This window comes from Rhinoraja longicauda, chromosome 28, assembly GCF_053455715.1.
Source record: "Rhinoraja longicauda isolate Sanriku21f chromosome 28, sRhiLon1.1, whole genome shotgun sequence".
Classification (NCBI taxonomy): Eukaryota; Metazoa; Chordata; class Chondrichthyes; order Rajiformes; family Arhynchobatidae; genus Rhinoraja; species Rhinoraja longicauda.
In genome coordinates, this window is record NC_135980.1 from 4,575,209 (window position 1) to 4,601,161 (window position 25,953).

General features: G+C 48.3%; 1 protein-coding gene across 1 annotated transcript in view; it reads right to left on the reverse strand.

Moving 5' to 3' along the window:
- gamt (guanidinoacetate N-methyltransferase) overlaps positions 1–24,410 on the reverse strand; it is a 26,694-nt gene extending 2,284 nt beyond the window's left edge. Inside the window, exons 1-4 of the mRNA XM_078424325.1 lie at positions 23,993–24,410; positions 6,750–6,895; positions 5,833–5,896; positions 2,007–2,074 (exon numbers count right to left, since the gene is read on the reverse strand). Coding sequence (XP_078280451.1) covers positions 2,007–2,074; positions 5,833–5,896; positions 6,750–6,895; positions 23,993–24,173 — 459 coding nt within the window. The 5' untranslated portion in view covers positions 24,174–24,410. The remainder of the gene's footprint in view (positions 1–2,006; positions 2,075–5,832; positions 5,897–6,749; positions 6,896–23,992) is intronic.
- Between the last annotated feature and the right edge of the window lie 1,543 nt (positions 24,411–25,953).

Sequence of the window (25,953 nt, forward strand, 5' to 3'; positions counted from 1 at the left end):
ACAGGGATGTTTGCTGAGGCTCTAAAAGGAGCTAGTCAGACCATATTTGGAGTATTGTGAGCAATTAGATAGATGAGCTATGAATGAATGGCATAGTCTTGATGGTCTGAATGGCCTAATTCTGCTCCTGTCACTTATGAACTTAATAGAGGAATGAGAAGGGAGATGGGGCAATGAGCAAATAGGACGACTATATTTTCTGAGTTTATTTTGTGGAGAAAAGGTGCCAGGACAGTAGTTAGGTTGGAAATTAAAAGTCGTGCAGTGTTGCAATGAAGACATTTTCAGAAAACTGAAGTGAATGTGCAACACAAACACAAGGCAAAATGAGGTACAGAGGTTTGAAAACGCATACCTCCAGATTCAGCGACAGTTTCTTCCCAATTTTTATCAGGCAGCTGAACCGTCCTCTCATCAGCAAGAGTACAGTCCTGACCTCCCATCTGCCTCATTGGAAACCTTTGAACTATCTTTAATCAGACTTCAATGCTATATCGTTGCACTAAATGTTGTACCCTTTATCCTTTATCTGTGACTGTGGACAGCTTGATTGTATTGATGTATAGTCTTGTCTTTGACTGGAGAGCCAGCAAACAAAAGCTTTTGACTATACCTCGGTACACATGATAATAATAAACTAAACTAAAGTGCCATGATGCCATATCCTAACTACAATCAGATGCTCATCATTAATACCTGATCAGCTCCACTGTCCTGCGGTGCTGTTCGTGGCTGAGTAGTATACAACGTGCAGTGCTTATCCCACAAGAAAGTTACATTGCAATGTAGAAACAGAGGCTTTTCAACCTCTTGCCTCAGTCTCTACTCTAATCACCTCTCTCCGAGTAGTTATGTTTCATTCAACTCCCAGTAATATAAAAATACCTTTGAAATAACTGGATGTAAACCGCTTTATCTTGTGTAATTCGTGCTCCTGATTCCATCAGAATTGTTTATTTCACTGTAAAACCGTACCCAGAAATGTTTGTGCAATATGGATCAAAAGGACTCCCATTTATAGTTAGTTTAGTTTACTGTCACGTGTACCGAGGTACAGTGAAAAGGTTTTTGCAGCGTGCTAACCAGTCAGCGGAATGACCAGTTCAGTTTAGTTTATTGTCACATGTACTGAGGTACAGTTAAAAGCTTTTGTTGTGTGCTAACTTGTCAACAGAAAGACAATACATGATTACAATCGATGTATTCCCATCTAATGTATCTATACACTGCCTAGATGTATAGATACATTATATGGGAATAACATTTAGTGCAAGGTAAATCCAGCAAAGTCCGATCAAGGATAGTCCGAGGGTCATCAAATAGTTCAGCACTACTCTCTGGTTGTGGTATGACCATACATGATTACTGTCCACAATGTACAGATACAGGATAAAAGGAACAACTTTTAGTGCAAGATAAAGTCCAGTAAAGTCTGATTAAAGATAGTGCGAGGGTCTTCAATGAGGTAGATAGTAGTTCAGGACCGCTCTCTAGTTGATGGTATGATGGTTCAGCTGCCTGATAACAGCTGGGAAGAAACGGTCTCTGAATCTGGAGGTGTGCGTTTTCAAACTTCTGTGCCTCTTGCCTGATGAGAGAGGGGAGAAGAGGGAGTGACCGGGATGAGACTGGTTCTTGATTAAGCTGGTGATCTTGCCGAGGCAGCGTGAAGTGTAGATGGAGTCTGTGGAAGGGAGGTTGGTTTGTGTGATGGTCTGGGCTGCATCCACAGTTCTCTGCAATTTTGCTGCAAACTCTCTAATTTGGTTTGGTAACCGTTCAATTCAAATCAAAAAAGGAACTTTGAAACAACCATAGAAGATTTTAATTTATTTAATTCATGCCCCTGGATCCATTAGAAATAGTTTATTTGATTGTAAAATCTCAGCCTGAAATGTTAGTGGAAAATGCATCAAAAATACTCCAACTTGCTGCAAAGTGTCTAATTTGGTGTTTCTGCTGTTTGCTTGCCATTTCAAACCAAGACCCAATGGGTCTAGTCTTACCTTTATAAAAGCAAACTGATGTGTGTGCCATGTTTCTTCTGACAGAGGGTATGTATCGTAAAGAATGCCTAGAATGCAAAGAGTTAAGAGAAGAAGACTTAATTCTATCACACCCAGAAAGAGAAACAGCATTTTACCTTACATAAAATGGCACAGAGGCGCAGCGGTAGAGTTGCTGCCTTACAGCACCAGAGACCTGGGTTCAATCCTAACTACAGGTGCTGTCTGTACAGTTTGTATGTTCTCCCTGTGACCGCGTGGGTTTTCTCCGGATGCGTTGGTTTACTCTCACACTCCAAAGACGTACAGGTTTGTAGGTTAATTGGCTTCAATAAAATGGTAAATTGTCCCAAGCGTGCAGGATAATGCAAGTGTACGGGGATCGCCGTTCAGCGCAGATTCAGTGGGCCAAAGGGCCTATTTCCGTGCTGTATCTCTAACATCTAAAATTATCAACATTTGTACTAAATCCCACTTCTTAATTTAGCCTTGGGTGGTAAAGCACCTGTCTGCACACACCTGCCAGTTGAAAGGCAACTTCCTAAACTTGAATTTGGGTGCTTAAAGAGCTAAAAAAAAATCTCACTTGGCAAGTCCTTTGCTAACAGGAATTTTACTGGCAGCGGAAGCTGCCAACCAAATCTCAGCAAGTGTACGGACAATGTTTGGACAGTGGAACGTACTCAGTTACCACAAAAGGCACTTGTTTAACCCATTGCCTTGGAGCTAATTTAGTTCTTTGGCTACTAATCATTGGTATTCTAAATGCTTAGACTAATGGGAGGTGTGGAGAAATTCGGTCATGCCTCACTATGAATGTTAAACAATTACACATTGCAACTTGAGTAAATAAATACCATGTCCTAAATGGTTAAATAGCTAATACTTTCCAAACCCCATAAATATCGGGCAGCCACGGTGGTGCAGCGGTAGAGTTGCTGCCTTACAGCACTTGCAGCGCCGGAGGCCCGGGTTCGATCCTGACTACGGGTGCTGTCTGTACAGTGTATGTCCTCCCTGTGACTTTGTGGGTTTTCTCCGAGATCTTCGGTTTCCTCCCACCCTCCAAAGACGTACAGGTGGGAAGGTTAATTGGTTTGGTATAAATGTAAATTGTCCCTAGTGTGTGTAGGATAGTGTTAATGTGTTAATGTGCGGGGATCACTCATGACCTTATGATCTTTCTCCCTACAGACATTTTGGGTGATGGATTGATGAGGTGTGTAGACAGATACAGTAGTGGTGTTTAAGAGGCTTTTCCATAGGCACATGGATATGCCAGGAATGGAGGGACATGGATGACGTGCAGGCAGTGGAGATTAGGTTAACTTGGCATCATGTTCGGCATGGATATCGTGGACCGAAGGGCTTGTTCCTGTGCTACACTGGTCTCAGTGTGTCGTCATAACAAGAGGAGTTGAGTATAGGAGCAAAGAGGTCCTTCTACAGTTGTACCGGGCCCTGGTAAGACCGCACCTGAAGTACTGTGTGCAGTTTTGGTCTCCAAATTTGAGGAAGGATATTCTTGCTATTGAGGGCGTGCAGCGTAGGTTCACTAGGTTAATTCCCGGAATGGCGGGACTGTCGTATGTTGAAAGGCTGGAGCAATTAGGCTTGTATACACTGGAATTTAGAAGGATGAGGGGGATCTTATTGAAACATATAAGATAATTAGGGGATTGGACACATTAGAGGCAGGAAACATGTTCCCAATGTTGGGGGAGTCCAGAACAAGGGGCCACAGTTTAAGAATAAGGGGTAGGCCATTTAGAACGGAGATGAGGAAGAACTTTTTCAGTCAGAGAGTGGTGAAGGTGTGGAATTCTCTGCCTCAGAAGGCAGTGGAGGCCAGTTTGTTGGATGCTTTCAAGAGAGAGCTGGATAGAGCTCTTAAGGATAGCGGAGTGAGGGGGTATGAGGAGAAGGCAGGAACGGGGTACTGATTGAGAGTGATCAGCCATGATCGCATTGAATGGCGGTGCTGGCTCGAAGGGCTGAATGGCCTACTCCTGCACCTATTGTCTATTGTCTAATAGTCCCAACCTGAAACGGGCAGTGGCACGACTGTAGAATTGCTGCCTTACAGCGTCAGAGACCCGGGTTCGATCCTAACTCGATTCTGACTATGGGTGCTGCCTATATGGAGTTTGTAAGTTCTTCCTGTAATCGTGTGTGTTTTCTCTGGGTGTTCCAGTTTCCTCCCACACCCCAAAGACATGCAGGTTTATAAAAATTGTAAATTGTCACTATGTAGGATTGTGCTAGTGTACGGGGGACTGCTGGCTGGCCCAGACTCTGTGGGCTGAAGGGCCTGTTTCCACGCTGTATCTCCAAAGTGTTCTTAAGTACAAATGTGCTGCTAATAACATGCGGTAGTGCCAGGGAGCCAACTGCTTGCTTTAGTCATGTTTCTATAGACTGTTATGTTGTTTAGTGTAGAGATTTGTCAAGGAGAGATGATGTATTTTAACATAGGCACTGACATGTGGGAAGTGGCTGTAAGGATTAGGAATGGTGGAGAAACGACCTCCAGGTGGGTACAAAGCGCCGTGCCAGCGTGCGGTTCAAGGTCCTGGAGCCAGGCGCCAACGCCACAAAATGGTCAACGGCAACAACAACACACTCGCCAACCCAACGGCCAGAGATAACTTCACTGTGGAAGCAGTGGGAAGATAGGCCTTGTCTGCCGCAGCAGGAAATCCAACCGCAGGCGAAACATTCCCCTCCCCAACCAGGACAACATCAAAGACGCACCTTCATAGTGAGAGGATTTGAGTATTCGAGCAAGGAGGTCCCACCACCGTTGTACAGGGCCATGGTGAGACTGCACCTGCAGTATTGTGTGCAGTTTTGGTCTCCTAATATGAGGAAGGACATTCTTGCTATTGAGGGAATGCAGCATAGGTTCACCAGATTAATTCCCAAGATGGCAGGACTGACACATGATGAAAGAATGGAGCGACTGGGCTTATATTCACTGGAATTTAGAAGGATGAGAGGTTTCCGATGTTGGGGGAGTCCAGAACCAGAGGTCACAGTTTAGGAATAAGGGATAGGCCTTCGAGCCAGCACCGCCATTCAATGTGATCATGGCTGATCATTCTCAATCAGAACCCCGTTCCTGCCTTCTCCCCGTACTCCCTGACTCCTCAATCCTTAAGAGCTCTATCCACTCACACTAGTTCTATGTTATTCCACTTTCTCAACCACTCTCTGCACACTCTCTCCTGAAAGTAATCAGGAGATTACTTTGGTTGGTTGCCAAGGCCCTAACCGCCAGAATTCCCTTCCTTATACTCTCCACAATTTCCTTCAGGACTTCTTGAAGGGCAGTGCAGTGACCTAGCGGTAGAGTTGCTGCCTTACAGTGCCAGAGACCCAGCTTTGATCCTGACTATGGGTGCTTGTCTGTATGGAGTTTGTACATTCTCCCTGTGACCTGTGTGGGTTTCCTCTGGGAGTTCCGGCTTCCTCCCACACTACAAAGACGTACAGGCTTGTAGGTTAACTGGCTTGGTATAATTGTAAATTGTCCCTAGTGTGTAGGATAGTGTTAGTGTGCGGAGATCGATGGTCGGCGTAGACTCAGTGGGCGGAGGGGCCTGTTTCCGCGCTGTAACTCTAAACTAAACTAAACATCTCTGAGGGCCTCCATCCATCACTAAACCTTTGGTCATCTCATAATCTCCTTGGGAATGTTTTACCACATTAGCGTAATTACACAGACATTGTTAACATACTGCCGATGGATCAGAATCCTAAGTTTAAATATACTACAATTGCAGATTATTTTTTTTCTGAAAAGAGATTTTAACGTCAAACTTACCATCAAAATGTGAATCTGGTAATGTTGAGACAACGTCCTCCCAAAGTCCTTTGAGAGGAACAATCTATTAAGAAAAATGGATGTAAGGTTAGTGTTGTGGGCCAATTCTGACGGCTATTTCACAATTATTGGAGATTTACCTAGAAAATAGAGATGTAACTACATTGAAAAAAAGATCAAATCACCTGGTGTTGGTCAGTAATATCCCCCATTCTATCATCTTTACCATGTATGTGTAATAGTATCTTCAGGTTCTTAAAAAAATATCACAAAGCTTCCCACATCGTGTTGCTTTGAAGTGACTATTTAATTTCGGCTAGAATTATTCTGCTCTGAAGCACCTTCAGTTTTCTGTCGAGTTGAGTTGGTACACTTGTGTTACAATACTGTCTCCCCCGCTCTGAGCTTTTGGATTTGAATTTAATCAAACTGGATGCCTCCAATGTCAGAGAGTTTTCCCTTCTCTGCTACTCCTTCCAAGTCCCACCTTACGGTTATGGGGAGAAGGCAAGAGAATGAATGGGGTTGAGGGGGAAAAATAGATTTTGTTTCAACTTTTGATTTCGAGAGGCAGCGTGAAAGCAGGCCCTTCGGCCCACTGGAATGTGGGAAGAAACCGGAGCACCTGGAGAAAGCCCACGTGGTCACAGGGGGAACGTACAAACTCCACACAGGCAGCAGCCGAGGTCAGGATCGAACCCGGGTCTTTTGGCGCTGTGAGGCAACAGATCTACCAGCTGCGCCACTGTGCCGCCCGTGATCGAGTGGCGGAGTGGGCTCGAAGGGCCGAATGGCCTCATTCTGCTCCTCTGTCTTGTGGTCTTAAAAGAAGCATAAAAGGAGCAGCGATAAAAAAATTAATTAAGTTGCTGGAAAAAGTGGTGGATAATGGGGTGGCGAGCTGAAAGGGCACTCACCTTGTGAGGTTGTTCCTTCGCCCACTCCTCCAGCCGCTTAAATACGCCGTCGTTGCATTCAATGATCCAGTGCTCCTCGATATTTAACGACTCAATCTTAGTGGCAGCAATTGCCATCCCAAAGCCGATCTCCAGAACTCGTCCTCCTAGCCAGAGAGAAAACAAGTGGTCTCACTGGTGTTTCCCCCTTCCACGTTAGTTGCACTCCACATAGAACAATAGACAATAGGTGCAGGAGGAGGCCATTCGGCCCTTCGAGCCATTCAATGTGATCATGGCTGATCATTCACAATCAGTACCCCGTTCCTGCCCTCTCCCCATATCCCTTGATTCTGTTAGTCCCAAGAGCTGTATCTAACTCTCTCTTGAAAACATCCAGTGAATTGGCCTCGACTGCCTTCTGCGGCAGAGAATTCCACAGATTCACAACTCTCTGGGCAAAATCGTTTTTCCTCCTCTCAGTCCTAAATGGCCTACCCCTTATTCTTAAACTGCGACCCCCTGGTTCTGGACTCCCCCAACATTGGGAACATTTTTCCTGCATCAACCCTGTCCAATCCCTTAAGAATATAATATATGTTTCTATAAGATCCCCTCTCATCCTTCTAAATTCCGGTGAATATAGCCCAGTCGATCCAGTATTTCATCCATGATCCATATCCCTCCAAGTGCCTATCTAAAGGTCTCTCAAACACCATGGCATGGTCATATCTGCACCAACACCCTTGGCAGTATGTTCTAGGCACCCAAATCTCTGCATTAAAACGTTTGCCCTATACTACTGCTTTAAACTTTGCCCCCTCAAGCTACGGCCTCTAGTTCTTGACAACTCCACTCTGGGAAAACATGCTTCTGACTGCCTACCCTTTATCTTTAGACTTTAGAGGTAAAGGGCGGAAACAGGCCCTTCGGACCACCGAGTCCACACCGATCGGTGATCACCCCGTACAGTAGATTCTTATTGAAGCCAATTAACCCACACACCTGTACGTCTTTGGAGTAAGGGAGGAAACCGGAGCACCCAGGGAAACCCCATGCGGTCACAGAGAGAACGTACAAACTCCGTACAGACAGCACCCACAGTCGGGATTGAACCTGGGTATCTGGAGCTGTGAGGCAGCAACTCTACCGCTGCGCCACTGTGCTGCCCACTGTGGACAGTGCCCCTGTAGCTGATACCCTGTAGTCCAGGCAATGTTGTGGTGATTCCTCTTCTGCACCCTTGCCAAAGCCATCTCCTTCGTATAATGTCACTTCAACCCAGTGTCTTCACTTCTACCACTGGAGACACAGAGGAAATCTGCGTCACAACTGCAAAGGTGATTGTGCTCACTTGCTAAAGCAGCTTCAGGCTGGAACTCGCCACAGTGACGGGGGGAGTTTAAAAATCAATTCAATCCTAGACATACCACCCTCTGAAATAGAAAGCCACTGGTTCACATTCAATAAATACCAGCCCTGTTGGCACATCTTGAATGAATGAGACAGCTGGAGCACTGGCCGCAGGTTAACAGCTGCTGGGTTAGTTTAGTTTAGTTTAGAGATACATTGTGGAAACAGGCCCTTCGACCCTCAGACTCCATTCCAACCAGCAATCACCCATACACTAATTCTATCCTACACACTAGAATACACTGGAATTTAGAAGGATGAGAGGAGATCTTATTGAAACGTATACGATTATTAAGGGGTTGGACACGTTAGAGGCAGGAAACATGTTCCCAATGTTGGGGGAGTCCAGAACAAGGGGCCACAGTTTAAGAATAAGGGTTAGGCCATTTAGAACTGAGATGAGGAAAAACCTTTTTCAGTCAGAGTTGTGAATCTGTGGAATTCTCTGCCTCAGAAGGCAGTGGAGACCAATTCTCTGAATGCATTAAAGAGAGAGCTAGATAGAGCTCTTACTGAGTCAGGGGGGTATGGGGAAAAGGCAGGAACGGGGTACTGATTGAGAATGATCAGCCATGATCACATTGAATGGCGGTGCTGACTCGAAGAACCGAATGGCCTCCTCCTGCACCTATTGTCTAAGCCAATTAACCCACAAATCTGCACGTCTTTGCAATGTGAGAGAAAACCGGAGCAGCCGGAGAAAACCCACGCAGGTCACGGGGAGAATGTACAAACTCCATATAGACAGCACCTGTAGTCAGGATCGGACCTGGGTCTCTGGGGCTGTAAGGCAGCAACTCTACCGCTGCGCCACTGTGCCCAACAACCATCAGGCTATTAAACACTGTGCAAAGTGCAAGGGAATGGCTGATCGTCCATATTGCCTAACCTCCTTCCAAATGCCTCCAATTCCATTACATAAGCATGCCTTGACCTCATGCAAGTCAGTCATAGAGTCATAAAGCATGGAAACAGGCCCTTTGGCCCAACTTCCCCATGCCAACCAAGATGCCCCATCCACATTAATCTCACCTGCCCGCGTTTGGTCCATATCCCACTGAACCTTTCCTATCCATGTACCTGTTCAAATGTCTTTTAAATTTTGTTATAGAACCTGCCTCAACCGCCTCCTCTGGCAGTTTGCTCCATATACCCACCACTCTCTGTGTGTTTGAAGGTTTGACAGATAATTTTAGATTCAGTAAGCTCAGAAACAAAACCAAACCCCGAATTCTATTAAAAAAGGAGATATTTCATTTCATTTTATTTTATTTCGAACATGTTAAAAGACATCAATTAAAAAACAAAATAAACAAAAAAACAGAAGAAATACAAGGAATTTCATCCATTACTTAACATGTGCGAAAAGGAGTAGGAAGAAGTGTGAACTTATTTAATCCTGCCCCCATTCCCTAATCAATATTTATCAAGTATCAGATATTAATACAAAAATACTCATACACCCTTATATGTTCATATAGATATACTTATTTAAATAATGATGTGTTATTGCCTCTCTACCAATAACCTGTATGAAACTTTCCAATCCGGATTCCACAGTACTGAAACTATGCTCCTCAAAATCACCAACGACCTTTTCCTCTCCTCTGACGCTGGCAACCTCAACATCCTCATCCTACTTGACCTCAGCGCCGCCTTTGACACCATAAATCACTCCATTCTCCTCACCCGACTTGAAACCTCCTTTAACATCACCGGCACAGCCCTATCCTGGATCAAATCTTACCTCTCCGACAGGCACCAGTTCATCTCCATTAACAACTGTAAATCCCCAACCGCTCCCCTCCCCCAAGGTGTCCCCCAAGGCTCAGTCCTGGGCCCCCTCCTCTTCATCCTCTACCTGTTCCCCCTTGGTCAATTAATCCGCCGTCATGGTCTCAACTTCCACTGCTTCGCCGATGATATCCAGCTCCTCATCTCCACCAAGTCAATCTCCACCACCACACACTCTACACTGACAAACTGCATCACTGAAATAAAATCTTGGCTTCAATCAAATTTCCTCAAACTCAACTGCAACAAATCCGAAATCATCATCATTGGTCCAAAAACGCTCACCAAATCCACCCAAAACTTCATCCTCAACATTGATGGTCTCCCAGTATCCACCTCCCCTCACATCCGGAATCTTGGAATCATCTTTGATCAAACCCTCCCCTTCGACAAACACATCAAACACATCACCAAGACAGCCTTCTTCCACCTCAAAAACATCGCCCGTCTCCGTCCATCCCTCTCCTCCACAGCTGCAGAAACCCTCATCCACGCCTTCATCACCTCCCGTCTGGACTACTGCAACAGCCTCCTCTATGGCTCACCCTCAAAAATCATCAGTAAACTTCAATACATTAAAAACTCCGCTGCCCGTCTACTCACCCACTCCCCGATCCGTGACCATATCACCCCCGTCCTTTACAAGCTCCACTGGCTCCCCATCCCCCAGAGAATCCAGTACAAAATCCTCCTCATGACCTACAAAGCCCTCCATAACCTGGCCCCATCCTACCTGACTGACCTCCTCCACAGTCACACTCCCACCTGCACCCTCCGCTCTGCTGCTGCCAACCTCCCCCCCCCCCCCCCTCCCCATCCGGACCAAACTCAGATTCTGGGGGGACAGGGCTTTCTCCATCGCTGCTCCCACCCTCTGGAACTCACTACCCCAAACCGTCAGAGACTCCTCCTCACTCACCACATTCAAAACATCACTGAAGTCTCACCTGTTCAGCACTGCCTTCAACCACTGAAGGTCACCTCACCTTCTGTCTCCTTTTTCTGTTCGTTTACTTATTTATCTATTTATTTTCTTCTCTATGTTCTAGTAATCCCTGTAAAGCGTCTTTGAGTGTTTGAAAAGCGCTATGTAAATGTAATGCATTATTAATTATTATTATTATTATTATTATTATTATTATTATATGTAGACCCCTGGTGACTGTTAATCCCCCTCCTCACTGTACCTAGAAAAAATCATGTGTTTATATTTGTTTTTAAATTGGATGATGTTTGAACATTGTTTTAATTCCGCATTCATTCTGATCCATAGCTTTACTATTAGATTTGTATCGAGGAACTGACACAATGTTATTTGCAATCTCGCTGGCTCCCCACTCTGCATTGGAACCCTTGGACAGTAAGAGCACTTACGTCAGACTGTTGTTCACTGACAAAAAAAGTGCTGGAGTAACTCAGTAAGTCAGGCAGCATTTCTGTTAAACATGCATAGGTGACGTTTCAGGTCAGGAAACAGAAACATAGAAAATAGGTGCAGGAGAAGGCCATTCGGCCCTTTCAGCCAGCACTGCCATTCAATGACCATGGCTGATCATCCAGAATCAGTACTCCGTTCCTGATTTCTCCCCATATCCCTTGATTCCGTTAGCCCTGAGAGCTTTATCTATTACTCTCTCTTGACTGCATCCAGTGAACTGGCCTCCACTGCCTTCTGTGGCAGAGAATTCCACAGATTCACAACTCTCTGGCTGAAAAGGTTTTTCCTTATTTCAGTCCTAAATGGCCTACCCCTTATTCTTAAACTGTGACCCTGTGGTTCTGGACTCCCCCAACATGTTCCCCACAGTTTAAGGACCTTTCTTCAAACCGATTGTGGAGGGGAAAGCTGGGATGAAGGAGCGGCAGGACTAAGCGTGGCACGTGTTGTTCATTGACGACAACTCCACGTTCAACACCATCATCCTTTCCAAACGTATCATCGAACTCAGAGAACTGGATCTCTGCTCATCCCTCTGTAAAACTGGATCTTTGACTTCCTCAATCAGCAGACCACAATCGGCACGATTTGGCAACAATGCTTCTTCCTCGATGACCATCAGCACAGGAGCAACTCCGGGCTGTGTGCTCAGACCCTTGCTCTGCTCCCTCTATATGCCGACTGTAGGCCAGACTGCTCCACCACCATCTTTAGATTTGCCAACAATACCACCGTTGTCAGACGAACAATGGGTAACAATGAGTCACAGGACAGGAGGGGGATGGATAATCTGCTTGGGTGATACCAGGATAACAATCCTTCTCTCAGTGTCAGCATGACCACGGAGCTGATTGTTGCCTTTAGAAGGGGAAAGTGGAAGATCTATGAACCTATCTCCATTGACAGGACCGGCGGTGGAGAGAGTTTCCGGAGGGGAGACATTTGTTGTTGGTTCAGCAATACGTTCACAGCTACAGGTTCCTGGGCGTGCACATCTCTAAGAATCTGTCCTGAGCCCACTATTGTTTATTAGTTTAGACGCAAATGCCGGAGAAACTCAGCGGGACAGGCAGCACCTCTGGAGAAAAGGAAAAAGTGACGTTTTGGGTCGAGACCCCTCTTGGTCCAGCATTTGTGTCCATCTTCCATGTAAATCAGTTCCTTCCTGCACATTATTTTTTTTTTTGTTGCATTAATGTACCTGTGAAGCTGAGGCAAGTACAGTAAGAATGTCATTGTTCAGCTCCCCTGCATCTGACAGTTAAACACACTTGACTTGATGTTTTACATTAAAAACAGCCGCACGACATCATAACAAAGTCGACCTTGGTGGAATGTTGTTCGGTTGGTGTGTGACAACTATAACCGGGTGCTTTGAGGCATTTACTATCAGCTTCCTTTTTTTGACCCTCGAAATGTAGAGAACCCTTTGGCTTTCGACTTTTGAAAGTTACCCCTCCAGTTCCTTTGTGTATAAAAGTTTGTGGATACAAGTTACCCTTCAAGTTCCTATTCAATCTTTCCCCCCCTCACCTTAAACCTATGTCCTCTGGTTCTCGATTCCCCTGCTCTGGGCAAAAGACTGTGTATTTACCCGATCTATTCCTCTCATGATTTTGTACACCTCTGTAAGATCATCCCTCGTCCTCCTGCACTCCAAGGAATAAATGTGTTAATGTTAACGATTCTAAAACGTTTTCTCCCTTTTGTTTAACCGCCCAGTGAGTGAAAAGCAGTGACCAGCAAAAGCTGTATCTCGCCCCATACACTATCTAGCTTGCAATGAGCCAGCAACCAGCAAAATAGTGCTGCTAGTTACTCAGCCATCCTGCTTAATTTCACTGTTCATATCCCCACTGCCAACAATGGACCATTGTGAGCTCCACCTTTCCTTGATCATCGGTGCTGGCTTTGATTTGTTCTTTTCAGACTATCATTCATTTGTTCTTTGTACCTTTTCACACCTCTAGTTTCCCTCCCGCCTGACTCTCAGTCTGAAGAAGGGTCTCGACCCGAAACGTCACGTATTCCTTTTCTCCCGAGATGCTGCCTGACCTGCTGAGTTACTCCAGCGTTTTGTGCCTATCCTAAATCCACATTACATTTCCATTCACGTCACACAATTCCTGGTGGAAAGACACAAAAAGCTGGAGTAACTCAGCGGGACAGGCAGCATCTCCGGAGAGAAGTAATGGGTGACGTTTCGGGTCGAGACCCTTCTTCAGACTCTGGGAAACAAAACTGCCCCCCTTCCTGCACTTTCCACACACTTACTAAGGCATTTGCAAGGACAGGCCCAAGTGCGCTAGTCATTCAAATCCCGGTCTTATTTTGGTTGGGATCAATGACCTCTTACCTCGCCCTCAAAAAATATGTCCGTGCACTTGAGTCCAGAAAGTATCGCTGAATGAACAGAAATATTCCCCCTCCCGAACTAAAATTAGTGCGTTGCAACAGGAGTTATTTTTAGGATTGCTACAGGGAGTCAGCGCCGAGCAATGAATAAGACCTGTCAAAGACAGTGAGTGGCTGGAGTGAAAACCGGCTCCCTACTGCGGCAATGAATATGACCGAGATGTTGGTACCAACGTGTCACTCAGTGCCGACCAACAGTTACGGAACAGTTGCAAGACGCTAAACTACACTTACACTAAACTACTAGCTACTATATTGTTACCTACCACCAACCGTGCTAGTAACTACAACGCTAGTAAAACCTACCGTGCGAGTAACACTCAGTGCTAGTTACTACAGTGCAAGTTACCAAAGCTCTAGTTAAACAGTGCTAATTAGAACAACGCTAGTTACTGCACCGCGAGTGAAACACGCAGTACTAGGAAAACAAATAGTGCTAGTAACTACAAGTGCTAGTAAAACAAACTGCTAGTTATTACAGCGCTAGTAACATAGACTGCACTAGTTACAACAGTGTTCGTAAAACAGTGTTAATAAAACAAACAGTGCCGGTAAAACAAGCAGCACTGGTAACTACAGCATTAGTAACTACAGCACTGGTAACTACAGCACTAGTAACTACAGCACTAGTAACTACAGCGCTTGTAACTACAGCGCTTGTAACTACAGCGCTAGTAACTACAGCGCTAGTGACTACAGCGCTAGTGACTACAGCGCTAGTGACTACAGCGCTAGTGACTACAGCGCTAGTGACTACAGCGCTAGTGACTACAGCGCTAGTGACTACAGCGCTAGTGACTACAGTATTAGTAACTACAGCGCTTGTAACTACAGTGCTAGTAACTACAGTGCTAGTAACTACAGTGCTAGTAACTACAGTAATAGTAACTACAGTACTAGTAACTACAGTACTAGTAACTACAGCACTAGTAACTACAGTGCTAGTCAATACAGTATTAGTAACTACAGCGCTGGTAACTACAACAATAGTAACTACAGCACTAGTAACTACAGTGCTAGTGACTACAGTATTAGTAACTACAGCGCTTGTAACTACAGTATTAGTAACTACAGCGCTTGTAACTACAGTGCTAGTAACTACAGCGCTAGTAACTACAGCGCTAGTAACTACAGTATTAGTCACGACAGTACTAGTAACTACAGCGCTAGTGACTACAGCGCTAGTGACTACAGCGCTAGTGACTACAGCGCTAGTGACTACAGCGCTAGTGACTACAGTATTAGTAACTACAGCGCTTGTAACTACAGTGCTAGTAACTACAGTGCTAGTAACTACAGTGCTAGTAACTACAGTAATAGTAACTACAGTACTAGTAACTACAGTACTAGTAACTACAGCACTAGTAACTACAGTGCTAGTCAATACAGTATTAGTAACTACAGCGCTGGTAACTACAACAATAGTAACTACAGCACTAGTAACTACAGTGCTAGTGACTACAGTATTAGTAACTACAGCGCTTGTAACTACAGTATTAGTAACTACAGCGCTTGTAACTACAGTGCTAGTAACTACAGCGCTAGTAACTACAGCGCTAGTAACTACAGTATTAGTCACGACAGTACTAGTAACTACAGCACTAGTAACTACAGCACTAGTAACTACCGCAGTAGTAACTACAGCACTAGTAACTACAGCACTAGTAACTACAGCGCTGATAACTACAGCACTAGTAACTACAGCGCTAGTAACTACGGCACTAGTAACTACAGTGCTAGTAACTACAGCGCTGATAACTACAGCACTAGTAACTACAGCGCTAGTAACTACGGCACTAGTAACTACAGCACTAGTAACTACAACGCTTGTAACTCCAGCACTGGTAACTACAGTACTAGTAACTACGGCGCTAGTAACTACAGTACTAGTAACTACAGCAGTAGTAACTACAGCACTAGTAACTACAGTACTAGTAACTACAGTGCTAGTAACTATAGTATTAGTAACTACAGCGCTAGTAACTGGCTTTCTTCCAATACAACAGTTCTAGTAAAGCAGCTGCAGTTTCTGGTACAACAGCTGTACTGTGAGCAGTGCTGGTGAGACCGGTTCCCTGGGGAACAGTGGGACATGGACAGATATCTCACTCAGTGAAGTGCTGGCGGCTGGTGTGTTGTAGAGGGGCCTGAGTCGGCCAGGGCAGTGGGAGGGAGGGGGGGATGGAGGGATAGAAGGAGGGAGGGAGGGATAGAAGGAGGGAGGGAGGGAGGGAGGGGGAGGGAAGTAGGGAGGGAAGTAGGGAGGGAAGTAGGGAGGGAGGGAGGGAGGGAGGCAGCACCCTACCTTTGGAGGGAGGGAGGGAGGGAGGGAGGCAGGCAGCACCCTACCTTTGGAGGGAGGGAGGGAGGGAGCACCTACCTTTGGGGGGGGGGAGGGAGGGAGGGAGGGGTGGAGTGAGTGAGTGAGTGGGGCACCCTACCTTTGGAGCCGGCAGCCACTGCCAGGGAGTGCATGAACGGAGTCTGCCAGCGGTCCATGACGCGCTTCCCCAGGATCTGCAAGTGCGCATCGGACTCATCGTACTCGGCGTGGGCGAGCCTCCAGTCGGGTTTGCAATCCTCTCCCGGGGAGAAGGTGCGGGTCATGTCTCTGGCTGCAGGCGGCGAGGGGAGAAGGGCGGGCGGGTGGGATAGTTATAAAGCCCCTGGCACTTTGCGCTGACCTTGCACGTTGGTCCTGCCCCGCCTCTTCCATGGGAACAAAATCCCTGCCCATAATTGTCACGGACCTGCCTGCCTGAACTGTTCAACCCTCAACACCCACTCTCCTTCTCCTGTTTCTCCTCCTCCTCCTCCTCCTTCTCCTTCCACTACATATGATCCCTGTCACAGCTCCGTCTCATGTGTGTAATAATGAAGCAGACACAATCCGTGGTAATTACATGACTTAGTTTCTATGTTTATTGTTTCTCCCGACTGCGACCTTCCAGGCCTTGCAACCTTCAGCACACACAGCAAGCCAGCTCTCCCGCTCTCCCCTCACCTGATACACACCTCACGATACTTGCATATCAACATCATGACTCATCATCATGACATCCCTCCTTTACCAGAATTAAACTTTAAATTACAATTACTGTGTTCTTCCCCCCAATTAAACAATTCTTTACTCATTATGTTATTTTTTCCCCTTAATACAAATATACAAATAATATACAAATAATAACTTGTAAGTTAATGTACCTGTGAAGCTGAGGCAAGTACAGTAAGAATGTCATTGTTCAGCTCCCCTGCATCTGACAGTTAAACACACTTGACTCTTGATGTTTTACATTAAAAACAGCCGCACGACATCATAACAAAGTCGACCTTGGCGGAATGTTGTTCGGTTGGTGTGTGACAACTATAACCGGGTGCTTTGAGGCATTTACTATCAGCTTCCTTTTTTTGACCCTCGAAATGTAGAGAACCCTTTGGCTTTCGACTTTTGAAAGTTACCCCTCCAGTTCCTTTGTGTATAAAAGTTTGTGGATACAAGTTACCCTTCAAGTTCCTATTCAATCTTTCCCCCCCTCACCTTAAACCTATGTCCTCTGGTTCTCGATTCCCCTGCTCTGGGCAAAAGACTGTGTATTTACCCGATCTATTCCTCTCATGATTTTGTACACCTCTGTAAGATCACCCCTCGTCCTCCTGCACTCCAAGGAATAAATGTTTAAATGTTAACGATTCTAAAACGTTTTCTCCCTTTTGTTTAACCGCCCAGTGAGTGAAAAGCAGTGACCAGCAAAAGCTGTATCTCGCCCCATACACTATCTAACTTGCAATGAGCCAGCAACCAGCAAAATAGTGCTGCTAGTTACTCAGCCATCCTGCTTAATTTCACTGTTCATATCCCCACTGCCAACAATGGACCATTGTGAGCTCCACCTTTCCTTGATCATCGGTGCTGGCTTTGATTTGTTCTTTTCAGACTATCATTCATTTGTTCTTTGTACCTTTTCACACCTCTAGTTTCCATCCCGCCTGACTCTCAGTCTGAAGAAGGGTCTCGACCCGAAACGTCACGTATTCCTTTTCTCCCGAGATGCTGCCTGACCCGCTGAGTTACTCCAGTGTTTTGTGCCTATCCTAAATCCACATTATGGCGAGTCTGGAGGCTCGTTCTTTGTTGAAGAAGTTTATTGCGACAGCAATATTCGATCACAAAGTTTACATAACGAGATTACAGACAACCATTAAAACTAACTGTTCACTTCGAAGAAGTCTCTCAACTGACTACTTTGGGCGCCAAAACCGCACGTGACAACGCTGTCCAATCAGCGGTCTCACTCCCTGGACCAATCCCTACGGTCGCACCCACACGTGACCTTGCTGGCCAATCTGAGGGTTCGACACCTAGGACCACTCTCTATGGTCGCTACATGACCCCCCCCCCCAGAACCCAAGGTACGGAACCTAGCAGGGAGCCGGATTTCGCGACCAGAATGAGTAAGGAGAGGGGCAGCCGGAACCACAGGAGCGGAGGGTCCTGGACCGGGTGGAACTGCAGGAGTGGGGGGTCCTGGACCAGGTGGAACTGCAGGAGGATGGCCTCGCCGAGGCGGTTGACCGACCAGGACAGGGCTGTCCGGATCCAAATGCGCAGGTTTAAGCCGGGACACCGAGACGAGCTCACTCCTGCCGCCCACGTCTAAGGTGAAGGGCTTTAAGCAAAACCTGGAACGGCCCTTCATAGACCCTCTGCAACGGGGAACGTTGGGCATCTCTACGCAGACATACAAACTCACAGTCCTTCAAGGCAGGCGGTTCATGCACCATGAGACACCCATGACGCGAAGTCGGAACCGGAGCCAGGGAACCCACGCGTGCCCGGAGTGATGCTAACACCGACGGAACTGAAGGCAGCTGAACAGAGGACTCCGGCAGCAAATCTCCGGGTACTCGAAGTGGCGAGCCATATACTAGTTCCGCGGATGAAGCACCGAGATCCTGCTTAGGAGCGGTCCGGATGCCCAAAAGGACCCAGGGAAGTTGGTCTACCCAGTCCGGGCCCTCCAGCCTCGCACTGAGGGCCGCCTTGAGTTGTCGGTGGAACCTCTCCACGAGCCCATTAGTCTGAGGGTGGTACGCCATGGTGTGTTGTAACCGGGGGCCGTACAGCTCTGCTAGCGTGGCCCAGAGGGTAGAGGTGAACTGTGGCCCCCTGTCGGTGGCGATAACAGACGGAACCCCGAAACGGGCCACCCAATGGAGGGCCAGGGCCCTGGCACAAGAGGCAGCGGAGGTATCTGACAATGGGAAAGCCTCCGGCCACTGGGTGAACCGATCCACCACCGTGAGCAGATGGGTGTAGCCCCGGGAGGAAGGTAAAGGTCCGACTAAATCCACATGAATATGGAAAAAACGGACCGCTGGGACTGCAAACTATTGTACTGGGAGCTGGACATGGCGTTGGACTTTAGCGGTCTGGCAGGGAACACAGGAACGGGCCCAAGCAGCTACCTGCTTTTGCAGGCCATGCCACACAAACCGAGCGGCTACTAAGGCAGAGGTGGAGTGGATGGACGGGTGCGCCAGCCCGTGAATGGCATCAAACACCCGGCGCTGAAGGGAGGGCGGCACCACCGGCCTGGGACGGGGAAGGGAAACATCACACCAGACGTTTGTGCCCGCCGGCCCGCAGGCCACCTGAGCCAACTTCAACCCTGAAGTGGCGGACTGGTATGCCGAGGCGGTGTCCGCCAGGAGCTGTGCCTCCGCAAGCTCCTGGGGATCCACCTCGCAGTCTACCGCCGAAATGGGGGAAACAGCAGGCCGAGACAGGGCGTCAGCAACGGCATTAAGCTTACCCGCGACATGACGGACATCGGTGGTAAACTCAGAGATGGCAGTCAGGTGCCGCTGCTGGCGGGCCGACCGTGGGTCGGACAATTTGGAAAAAGCAAAAGTTAACGGTTTATGGTCCGTAAAGGCCACAAACGGGCGGCCTTCTAGGAAATACCTAAAGTGATGGACAGCTAAGTAGAGAGCCAGAAGCTCTCGGTCAAAGGCGCTATATTTCAGCTCAGCCGAACTCAGCTGTCGGCTGAAAAACGCCAAGGGCTGCCAAAGGCCACCGACCTGCTGTTCCAAAACCCCTCCCACCGCCACGTCCGACGCATCGACCGTCAGGGCCGTGGGGGCGGAGGCGCTCGGGTGGACCAGCATGGTGGCGTCTGCCAAAGCCGCCTTAGCTGCTGCAAAAGCCGACTCCACAGCCGAGGACCATACCAACTCTACAGGTTTACCCGCAAGGCACTGGAAGAGCGGGCGCATGACCCGCGCTGCTGCCGGGACGAACCTATGGTAGAAGTTCACCATGCCCACGAACTCTTGCAGACCCTTCACTGTGGTGGGCCGCGGGAATGCACAGATAGCCTCCACCTTCTCAGGCAAAGGGGTGGCGCCGGCAGGGGTGATTCTGTGCCCTAAGAAATCGAGAGAAGGAAGGCCAAATTGACACTTGGAGGGTTGGATGATGAGCCCGTGGTGTTGGAGCCGCTGGAATACAGCCCGCAAGTGGGCCAGGTGTTCCTGCTCCGAGGGGCTGGCGACCAGGATGTCATCTAAATAAATGAACACAAAAGGCAAATCTCGACCAACACGGTCCATGAGTCGCTGGAAGGCCTGTGCCGCGTTCTTTAAACCGAAAGGCACATGCAACCATTCGAACAACCAGAACGGAGTGATCGTGGCAGTTTTTGGTATGTCCTCCGGACGCACAGGGATCTGGTGGTAGCCCCACACCAAATCGATCTTGGAGAACACCACGGCACCTTCCAGCCCAGAAGAGAAGTCCTGGAGGTGCGGTATGGGGTAGCGGTCGGCCGTGGTGACGGCATTGAGGCGCCGGTAATCGCCGCATGGTCTCCACCCCCCAGATGCTTTGGAGACCATATGCAACGGCGAGGCCCACGGGCTGTCGGACTGACGGACAATGCCCATTTCTTCCATCTTCCTGAATTCTGCCCACGCCACCACCAGCTTGTCGGGCGGTAACCTCCGGGCCTGAGCGAAAACGGGGGGGGGGGGGGCCCTCGGTGCGGATGTGGTGGACCACGCCGTGCCTGGCCGAAGGGGCGTCGAAGCGTTGGATGAGCAGCTCTGGAAACTCCGCCAGTACCTCAGCATACGGGTCGGGGGCCGCGACGACGGCCTGGACGGTTGGGCTGGGCGGGGTGGCAGTTGTCGGAGCGGCGGGCTCATCGCTGCTGGCGGAGGGTCGAAGGTCATTACCGCGGACATCGAGGACTAGTGAAAAGGCCCTGAGGAAATCTGCGCCTAGGATCGCCTGGCTGACGTCCGCGATAATGAATGGCCATTCGTACGTGCGGATGCCTAAAGCCAGGGACATTGTCCGCGTACCATACGTGCGGATGGGGCTGCCGTTAACCGCGATGAGGGTAGGACCTGTCTTACCCGATCTGGTCTCGAGGCCGGTCGGCGGTACGATACCGACTATGGCTCCCGTGTCAACCAAAAATTCTGTGTCCGTGAATCGATCTCGGACGTAGAGGCGTCGGTTCTGGCCAATCGCAACCGCCTCTATGTACGATCGGCCGAGGCATTTCCCGAGAAGGTACAAGGTAAGCGGCAGTTGCGGGATTCTCCACCCCATCGTAGATGGTAATAGCACCAGCCGCGCTTGTGCGAATCCTTTTGGCGGGCTTTTAGAGAATTGGCGGGAGACGCGGCCGCTGATGCCGAGACCTTGTTGATCGAACTGCTTCTTTTTGATTTGGACGCCATGAGAGCATCGGCTTTTTCTGCATATGCCACGGGGTCCTTAAAAGAACAATCCGTGAGCATGAGTTTGACATCTTCGGGAAGCTTCTCTTGGAATGCCTGCTCGAACATGAGGCAATCCGTGTGTTCACCTGCTAGCGCTAACATTTCAGCCATGAGAACGGACGGCAGCCGATCTCCGAGATCCGGTAGGTGCATAAGCCCCTTAGCTCGGTCATGCCTACTGAATCCGAAGGTTCGTAATAACAGTGCCTTCATGGCCTCGTACTTGTCTTTTGCGGGAGGGTTGACGATGAACCGCAACACTCGTGCGGTCGTCTCCGGCGGTAGAGCGCAGACGAGGTAGTAGTACTTTGTTGCGTCTGCCGAGATGTTTCTTAAGTGAAACTGGGCTTCGGTATGGACAAACCAAGATTGTGGTTGATGTGCCCAAAACGACGGAAGGTGAACACTGACCGCGCTTAGCTCCAGTGCGCCGGGCATAGAAGCCAAAAACGAGGCGTCTTGTTCACTCATGGTAGGTGATCGGCTGGATCACGTCGGGGTCACCAATATGGCGAGTCTGGAGGCTCGTTCTTTGTTGAAGAAGTTTATTGCGACAGCAATATTCGATCACAAAATTTACATAACGAGATTACAGACGACCATTAAAACTAACTGTTCACTTTGAAGAAGTCTCTCAACTGACTCTTTTGGGCGCCAAAACCGCACGTGACGACGCTGTCCAATCAGCGGTCTCACTCCCTGGACCAATCCTTAAGGTCGCACCCACACGTGACCTTGCTGGCCAATCTGAGGGTTCGACACCTAGGACCACTCTCTATGGTCGCTACAACATTACATTTCCATTCACGTCACACAATTCCTGGTGGAACTCGTCTAATTAATACGAAGATAGACACAAAATGCTGGAGTAACTCAGCGGGTCAGGCAGCATCTCCGGAGAGAAGTAATGGGTGACGATTCGGGTCGAGACCCTTCTTCAGACTCTGAGAAACAAAACTGCCCCCCTTCCTGCACTTTCCCCACACTTGCTAAGGCATTTGCAAGGACAGGCCCAAGTGCGCTAGGCATTCAAATCCCGGTCTTAATTTGGTTGGGATCAATGACCTCTTACCTCGCTCGCCCTCAAAAAATATGTCCGTGCACTCGAGTCCTGAAAGTATCGCTGAATGAACAGAAATATTCCCCCTCCCGAACTAAAATTAGTGCGTTGCAACAGGAGTTATTTTTAGGATTGCTACAGGGAGTCAGCGCCGAGCAATGAATAAGACTTGTCAAAGACAGTGAGTGGCTGGAGTGAAAACCGGCTCCCTACTGCGGCAATGAATGTGACCGAGATGTTGGTACCAACGTGTCACTCAGTGCCGACCAACAGTTGCTGAGCAGTTGCAAGACGCTAAACTACACTTACACTAAACTACTAGCTACTATATTGTTACCTACCACCAACCGTGCTAGTAACTACAACGCTAGTAAAACCTACCGTGCGAGTAACACTCACAGTGCTAGTTACTACAGTGCAAGTTACCAAAGCTCTAGTTAAACAGTGCTAGTTAGAACAACGCTAGTTACTGCACCGCGAGTGAAACACGCAGTACTAGGAAAACAAATAGTGCTAGTAACTACAAGTGCTAGTAAAACAAACTGCTAGTTATTACAGCGCTAGTAACATAGACTGCACTAGTTACAAGTTTTCGTAAAACAGTGTTAATAAAACAAACAGTGCCAGTAAAACAAGCAGCACTAGTAACTACAGCACTAGTAACTACAGCACTAGTAACTACAGCACTAGTAACTACAGCGCTTGTAACTACAGTATTAGTAACTACAGCGCTTGTAACTACAGTGCTAGTAACTACAGTGCTAGTAACTACAGTGCTAGTAACTACGGCGCTGGTAACTACGGCGCTAGTAACTACGGCGCTAGTAACTGGCTTTCTTCCAATACAACAGTTCTAGTAAAGCAGCTGCAGTTTCTGGTACAACAGCTGTACTGTGAGCCGTGCTGGTGAGACCGGTTCCCTGGGGAACAGTGGGACATGGACAGATATCTCACTCAGTGAAGTGCTGGCGGCTGGTGTGTTGTAGAGGGGCCTGAGTCGGCCAGGGCAGTGGGAGGGAGGGAGGGAGGGGGAGGGGGAGGGAGGGAGGGATGGATGGAGGGGAGGGGAGGGAGGGAGGGAGGTAGTGAGGGCAGCACCCTACCTTTGGAGGGAGGGGATGGAGGGAGGGAGGGAGGGAGGGGAGGGGAGGGGAGGGAGGGAGGGAGGGAGGGGATGGATGGAGGGAGGGAGGGAGGGAGGTAGTGCGGAAGCACCCTACCTTTGGAGGGAGGGGATGGAGGGAGAAGGGGAGGGAGGTAGTGAGGGCAGCACCCTACCTTTGGAGGGAGGGGATGGATGGAGGGAGGGAGGGAGGGAGGGGGAGGGAGGTAGTGAGGGCAGCACCCTACCTTTGGAGCCGGCAGCCACTGCCAGGGAATGCATGAACGGAGTCTCCCAGCGCTCCATGACGGGCTTCCCCAGGATCTGCAAGTGCGCATCGGACTCATCGTACTCGGCGTGGGCGAGCCTCCAGTCGGGTTTGCAATCCTCTCCCTGGGTGAAGATGCGGGTCTTGGTCTCCACACTCATGTCTCCGGCTGCGGGCGGCGAGGGGGGGAGAAGGGCGGGCGGGTGGGATAGTTATAAAGCCCCTGGCACTTTGCGCTGACCTTGCACGTTGGTCCTGCCCCGCCTCTTCCATGGGAACAAAATCCCTGCCCATAATTGTCACGGACAGAGAGACAGACGTATGCAATCCAGGGCTGGCACGTTACACAGTGCTGCCTGAACTGTTCAACCCTCAACACCCACTCTCCTTCCCCTTCCACTTCTCCTTCCACTCCTCCTCCCCCTTCCACTCCTCCTCCCCCTTCCACTCCTCCTTCCACTTCTCCTTCCACTACCTATGATCCCTGTCACAGCTCCGTCTCAGGTGTGTAATAATGAAGCAGACACAATCCGTGGTGATTACATTACTTAGTTTCTATGTTTATTGTTTCTCCCGACTGCGACCTTCCAGGCCTTGCAACCTTCAGCACACACAGCAAGCCCGCTCTCCTGATACACACCTCACGATATTTGCATATCAATATCATGACTCATCATCATGACATCCTTTACCAGAATTAAACTTTAAATTACAATTACTGTGTTCTTTCCCCCAAATTAAACAATTCTTTACTCATTATGTTATTTTTTTCCCCTTAATACAAATATACAAATAATATACAAATAATACCCGATCTCCTGCAAAAGGTCTATCCCCTACTCCCAATTCCTCCGTCTACGCCGCATCTGCGCCCGGGATGAGGTGTTTCACACTAGGGCATCAGAGATGTCCTTATTCTTCAGGTGCCTTTTTCTAGCAGCCTTCTCCTAAGCTTGTCTGACCTGCAATGCTGGACAACCTGATCCAATATCTGGTTTTCCACATCAGCAGCCACATATCTGCATCCTACAGACACCTGTCTGAGACTCGTCACAAATTGAGCAACAGTTTCGCCCTCTTCCTGGGTTGTTTTGCGGAATAAATGGCGTGGAAATGTAGCATTCGGTACCACCACATAATGACTGTTCAATGCATCAATGGCTTCCTTATAGTCATCCTTCATCAGGGAGTGTTTTAAACATTTCTCAAACTGCTGGCCCCGCGGTGAAGAGAAGCAATGCTCTCCGCTGTGCCTTCTGCGCCGGCGTACTCTCATCAAGAAAGAGCCCGTGACTGTCGGCGTAGGCCTCGAATTCCTCCAGCCAAGCTTTCCATTTCACGCTGACAGTACTCGTATCACCCGTCGACCACAGTGTGGAACTCCACGAAGTGCTAAGAAATCAGCTCCAGCAACTGCCATTACGACCTTTTTCTAACCTATTTTCCAGTTGAGGTAAGAGATTAGAAAACATACATTTAACACATACAAAACAGACACGAAGAAGGAAGGGATAGACAGACTGTTGGCGAGGCGAGGCTGCCATTGCTGGCGCCACCCGGTGGTCATTTGTATAGGCATCAGTGGTTATGGGGAGAAGGCAGGAGAATGGGGTTAGAAGAGAGAGATAGATCAGCCATGATTGAATTGCATGATTGAACTTGATGGGCGGCATGGCCTAATTCTGCTCCTATCACTTATGATCTTATGAACATTAACAATTATCAATCAATGTATGAAGGAACTGCAGATGCTGGTTTAAACCAAAGATAGACACTAAATGCTGGAGTAACTCAGTGGGACAGGCAGCATCTCTGGAGAGAAGGATTGGGTGACGTTTTGGGTCGAGACCCTTCGTCATAACTGTATGCGAAGAAGGGTCTCGACCCGAAATGTCACCCATTCCTTCTCTCTGGAGATGCTGCCTGTCCCGCTGAGTTACT